This window comes from Aedes aegypti, chromosome 2 (genome assembly GCF_002204515.2).
Source record: "Aedes aegypti strain LVP_AGWG chromosome 2, AaegL5.0 Primary Assembly, whole genome shotgun sequence".
Taxonomy (NCBI): Eukaryota; Metazoa; Arthropoda; class Insecta; order Diptera; family Culicidae; genus Aedes; species Aedes aegypti.
The window spans coordinates 222,392,376-222,399,120 of NC_035108.1; the positions used below are offsets into that span (position 1 = coordinate 222,392,376).

Consider the following 6,745-nt stretch of genomic DNA (forward strand, 5'->3'; position numbering starts at 1 on the left):
TCATGTCGAAAAAACGACATGTCAAAGCCTTCAGTTTTGATTTACACCCTTAAATAATTTCACAGGATTCCGTGAATTTCATCGTAATCTCAACAGCTGAAAAGTTTGGTGATTTTTACAGTTTTCGGTGAAATTTTACCGGAATCCGTGAAATTTGGAATGAACTACGGTGTTTTATTTTACCAAACCGTTCAGTGGTTGAGATTACGGTGAAATTCACGGACTCCGGTAAAATAATTTAAGTGTGTACAGACAAAAAAAGCTGCGGGAATACGTTTGAACGCATCTATTTCAGAAACCATCAGTGAATGAAAATGAACATCAATCTTCATCAGTGTCCGGTTCCATTGCTGAAAAAAATTTGAACATCGCGGCGGAAACGACAGAGATATGCATGGTCAATTTCATTCGGTGAGTACATCTTCTACTTTTTCTTTCTGGCGCTACATCCCAACTGGGACAGAGTCTGCTCCTCACCTTAGTGTTCTTATGAGTACTTCCTCAGTTATTAGCTGACAGCTTTTATGGCCAATTGACCATTCTTGCATTCGCATATTGTTTGTCAAGCATGAAAAGTTGTATGTATAGCGAGACGAGATTTTTTTTTCATAAATTTGGGATTTGAGGATATCATATTTTTATTTATTTAATGGTTTATTATGACATGTTATTACCCTACAATAAATCGTATGAAGAACATCAACTGTACGACAATAAGTCTTCATTTTATTCACAAGATCTATTTATTAGCTAATAATTAAATATCAATAAATTACTATAGCTAATGTCTTAAGAAAATGCAGCCTACGAAGCATCAGCAGCTTCAATGTTTGAGATGAAATTGTGCGTATTGAATTCAATGTCAACACCACCGCCTCCGTATTTTGAATTCACTAAGCTCGGTTTCTTCATCGTCCACGGTACTGGAATTCGTTCAAATGCTAAGCTTTTATGTAAGCCCATTTCCTTGCTCCTGTGATGTTTCTGAGGCTTTTGGTACTGTAGTTTTATTCGACGTGGTGTTTTGCACCTTTGTTATTGGTGTGATCTGTGGAACCTTGGTTTCATTCGCGATATTTTTGGTAGTACTCGCTACTACCGTAGGTTTCGTAGTAATTACTTCTAATTGCTTCTGTTCAGCTTTGTTGATAGTGGGAGGTAAGTCAGCGTTATTAATATGCACTTTATGAAGCTTCCCGGTTTGCTCTTCTGGTAGAGAGATTCGTACAGGTTGTTGAATAGCTATCGGAACATTATCTTTGATGTCCACCACGTCAATATCATCATGGTATATTTGTGCTTGGTTTAGTACCGGATTCATAGCATCACTGACAGGTGCATTGCTGATGGAAATTTGATCCGGCTCAGGTTTCATCACGTAAGGGATTTTATCTTGTTGTAAGGGTGTTATTGGATAACGCTGCATGTCTTCTACTGTATAACCACTAGAATCATCAGTAGGAGACCAATGCCTTAATGGAATTACAATGTGAGGAATCAGATTCAACTCGGATTGATTGTTCGCTAATAAATTTGTGTTTGGCTCTTGCTCAGGCAACTCGGGGTTTGATCCAAATGAGAAGAATGAACGGATTCGCGAGAAAATTCCAGGACTCGAAGGTTCCTCTGTGGTGGGATTTGTTCCTTCTATTTGGTTGTTGTTCAATCCATTAGGAACTGTATATCCAATTATTGGAACAGGATAATTGACATACATAAGCTCTCCACCAGCAGCATATGCATCAAGCGATTCAATTGGAATCTTTTCATTGGCAACTTCTCCATCGGCTCCAACAATATCCATTCGCTTGACTGGTTGATAACTTAGTATGTAGTCTTTGATCAAATCCAGCCCAGTGGGAGTGGACGCATAATCTCGAATGGCCTCTATCGTTTCACTTTTTGTTGTTGTTCCTAGCAAGGACATAACTTCTTCCAAAGGTGGCAAATCGTCCAAATTTCTAACTCCGATCTTTTTCGCTAGAGAGCTCAATTCGCGGATTTCGGAACTGCTCAGCCCCTGTAATTGTGAGGGAAGTTTTTTGTGGACTCCTTTCGGCAAATTTTTCACAGGCACTGGAATGTAGTTGGGTTGCCACTGCTGTTCGGCACCTTCTTGTTGGATATATTCGTTTTCATCGTTGAAATTGATGGGTTCGACAGCAATAAAATGTAATCCCGAAGGTGACGCAAAGTATCGTAATGGCATCATCGGTACAAATGCAGGAGGACCATCAGAGTCCTGTTTTGGTTTCATAAGATAAACGGGTTCACCATTTTCTAACGATTCCATTACCACATCCCGGTCAGGAGTTGTCGTTGGCGGCTCGGTACTGGAAGTAGTTGAACCAAAAAGCGCTTGCAGTATGCTTCTTTTGGTTCGCTTTGACCGCTTGAATTGTTCGGTTGGTGTAGCTTGTATGAGCGTGGCTAATAGGGCCACTCCAATAATCAGTCTGATCTGAAAAATGCGAAAAGAAAAACGTCATAATTATACCTAAACAATGTATTATTCGTAGGGGGAGATCCCCCAGTACCGGACACTTAAGCCACTAAATTCATAATTCGAAAAATATTAGTTTTATGTGCTCGTGTTACCCATTTATGATAAATATTATCATTTTTATAGTGTACAAAAATAAATTTGAAAGTATAAATATTAATTTTGACATTGAATTTTGACGACGTATTTTAGTACCAAATTGATCGATCTTGAAAGGTGGCACCCAATACCGAACACGATCTGGAAATGCCTCGAATTATGTGAATTTGAACATCATTGAATGTGTTTACTATATGAATAGTATATAATTGCCAATTCAATGCATTTGCAACATTTACAAGAACAATTTAAGTTTTTCTTAGTTTGCAAGATATCCATCAAATACCTCTTTCATATATGATGAAAAAAAGCACATTTTACGATGTTGTTCTGAATGTTCATTCTTCTTAATTTTATTGCATGTTTGATACCATGATCGACGGAACCCATGAAAAATGAAAGTATTTTGAAACACTGACGCAATAATTACAAAGATATCATATAACAAATCAAGCTGTCCGAAACTGAGGGACAGTAGGTGCTTAACGAAAATTGTAATTTGTCCATATTTGGTTCAATTATGGTGCAAAATACATTCATACTATCAAATTAGGATAATGTTTGATCATGCTTGAGTGATCCAAAGTATTTTTTCATATTCAAAATAATTACAAAATAGGCTCAAAATTAAGGAAATATGTCAATTTTTGAAAGATTTTCAAACTTTTCTACTTTTTTAAAAAGGCATGCATATTTCAAGGATGTGTTATTCTACGCAAACGCTAGTCTACATAATAGCTTTCTTTTCTACTAACACACCATTTTGATTGAACCATGATTTCTCAATGTTTCGACCTTGTCCGGTATTGGGTGCTGTCCGGCACTGGGGGATCTCCCCCTATACATCTGACTTCAACTCAAATTCTTTTACATGGAAGTATGGGAACTGAATGGGATTGAAGAAGTAGATTTGATCTTGAGGAATTTATCCGTGCTCCATCGGAATTTTGTGGAACTATTCATATATGTGTTAAATTCGTGTTTTGTGTTCAACAGATATTTTTCAGTCAAAAATACTCAAATCCTCAAATGTTTTATGCAATATTTGATTTTTGTTGAAAACACTTTTCCCCAATGTCAAATTAGAGAATTCATATCTGCTTTGAATTCACATAATCAATTTGCAATTCAAAAAATCGATTTTCAATTTGGATTCAAAAAATCGATTGTAACTTCAACACATTTCCGAGTGTATTAAGCAAAGTAATAACACACTGCAATGCCAAAAATGTAAAATTTGTCTAAAAAATAAAAATTTCATTTGAAATGTATAATATTTTTCAGTTTTTACAACAACGAATTGTTTATTTGATATTAAATCGCATCTGGCTACACTCTTATCTTAAATTTTTTGAATAAGATTTTTTGTCCCTATGTATTTTTAATCGTTTGAATAGTTTTCAAAACATCCCAGAATAACTAAACTTTGCATTGAGCCACGAGTTTTTCAATAATACTTAATATTGCATAAAATTAAATTCTAGAGAAATTCAGATTTTTAAAATTCAAAACGCTATTTATTGGGATGGCTCAAAACATTTATAGGAGCTAAGTGTTTTCGACTGGCAAATGTCTGGTAAACACGATACCATCTTTTTTTTAAATAAAAAATACTTATTCGATGGAAATTCTGCATTGAGTTTTAAATTTGAAAATATGTGTACATAGCAACACAATATACACTTAAATTGTTTTTTTTTTTTCTGCAATTTCTCATCGTAAAAGGCTGTTTTTTATCACGCCAATCTGTCATTAAACGGCCTACTTTCCTGCACTGAAGTATGCAGTGTGGGAATAGTCATTACGCAACTGAAACCAGTGCTGCAATTATTCATAACACAACATTTTTTCAGAAATTGTAAAATAATGGTGAATGCATTCCAATATAATTTTTGATACTCTCAAGTGGTCTTCTACGAAATTGCAAAAAATGTTGTACGTAACTCGTCGCAGAACTCGATTTTTACAGCACTCGTCGTAATTATCGACTCGTAAAAATCATCATTTTGCAACTTGTTACGTAAACCATTTTTTTGCAATTTCTCAACGTAATAGGTTGCTTATCACCAGGCCAATCTGTCATGAAACGACCTACTTTTCTGCATTGCAAATTTGTAGTTATTGTCATTACGTAACTGAAATCAGTTCCAGGCAACGGCTATTACGGAACGGGTTTCATTGCGCAATTGTTTTGAGCTGCGCAACACATCAATCTTAAGAATTTGCATAATAACGATGATTGTATACCAAAATGATTTCTGATACTCTCAAGTGGTCTTCTACGAAATCCTAAAAAATGTTGTTCGCAACTCGTAGCAGAACTCGATGTATACAGCACTCGTCATAATCATCGAACTCGGCAAGGCTCGTTGGATAAAATATACGACTTGTGCTGTAAAAATCATCATTCTGCAAGTTGTTGCGTAATAGTAGTTTTTTAATTGAATGTATTGAATGTATTGTTCTTATATTCGTGAGTGAAATGTCGTTTGATATAATGATGTCATTAGAAATGGAAACATAAAAAAAACTTTTGATTAACTTTTTAGGAAACAGCTAGAATTTGTGAATTTTATGTAGTTTAAGCAGCAATACAGAAATAGTATCTTTAAGACAAAAAAGGTTTTCTTAAGGTCGTAAGGTTTCGTTTACACATTCGCACTTAGTATTTTGATTTCTCATTCTACATCTCTCATGCCAAGTATTTTAGAACAATATTCCGGCAATATTTTAAATGAAAATTATCAATCATATCAGAGTTTGAACATTATAGCAACCATCCAATTAAAATTCACTCGTTTTCCGAACAAAACCATATCGACACAGAATACTTGCAGTGAAATCTGATACAACTTGGCGATTTATTGTCTGACAAACTTCACAAAACACCACTTATTCAACTTTATTCAGACATGAATTTATACTGCCAACAGGTGTAAACACTTTCGAGAAACAATTCACCCGCACATGTGCTCCGAGATAGCATACTCTTCGTTATCACAATCCATACGTGCTATCCCAAAATTACGGATAAAGTTGCATCTTCTCACCAGCATGGGGGTAAACAACTTTACAAACCCATATGAGTACAAAACAATCCTCTCCTTTATGGTAGCACAAAGTTTTTATCTGGATCCGAAACAATGGGACACACTTGAAAAATAAAATAATTTTCTTACATAGACCACACTTACATGAAATTTATTCATTTTGTCTATGGAACTTAAGCCACAGAATTGAAGTTATACAACGACCTTACAGGTGCGCATTACACGCTCGACTGAATTGGCAAAAACATCAAGTAGCACAAATTTCTTCCTTTTCGCAGTGACCATTCCTCACTGAACCTTGATGGTAAATCCATATCGTTATTCAAAATTGCTCATTTTGGATGACGCCCTTCCACGAAAACTAACCAACACCACCTCCACCGGACTTTTCGTAAGTATGAGAAGATGGTTCAAAATGCTCCAGGGAGGTGCAACGTGCATAAGGGCCATGAAAAATGGCATGTTTAGTGTAAATATACACAGCTAGTACATGAAAAATTCTTCGAAAACAGTTGATTTAATATCAATGACCAAATACAAATTCGAAACGACCAGACCCACAGTGTAACATATTTTTAATAACATAGTTCCAAAACATATTGGTTTTTAATATATAATCCATACGCGTAACTATTCAAACAATTAGATTAAACTGAATTTAGCTAGGGTTAGAGAATCAGTTCTTGCCACCCTATTAAGCTACCAGTTTATCACTGTGGAAACACTCATAAAACGTTAAGCTGAACGTTCCAGAGACTACGAGATAATTTCCAATCCATTGAAATATGTTTTCAAAGATGTGACTGTTCAAATATAATGTAGACGTGTTGATCAATTTAAGATTTGAGTTTTTACAGCATTGTGATGTTCGAAAAAAATGGGACACCCTGTGAAAATGTCTGATATCAAACATTTCTTTGGGCACGGTTATAAGACTATTATCTTAAAATTACATAAGTTCCATGCCGAGATTTTCATTTTTTTTTCAGCTTGCTCGTCTTATATTGCATTTGAAGTAATAGTTAGTAATTCTGTGGTTATTTAAATAATTATTGAGCAATATTTCAAGTTATTTCAAAAGTATTCATAGTCA

The 6,745-nt window shown here is 35.1% G+C and overlaps 1 protein-coding gene across 1 annotated transcript; it reads right to left on the reverse strand.

The window, feature by feature from the left end:
* Window positions 1–701: 701 nt before the first annotated feature.
* On the reverse strand, window positions 702–5,921 carry LOC5569025. The gene is made up of 2 exons (XM_021844116.1): window positions 5,797–5,921; window positions 702–2,461 (listed from the first exon to the last, which is right to left on the reverse strand). Exons 1-2 carry the CDS (start codon window positions 5,809–5,811, stop codon window positions 950–952), a joined length of 1,527 nt encoding a protein of 508 aa, XP_021699808.1. The 5' UTR covers window positions 5,812–5,921; the 3' UTR covers window positions 702–949.
* Window positions 5,922–6,745: the final 824 nt, after the last annotated feature.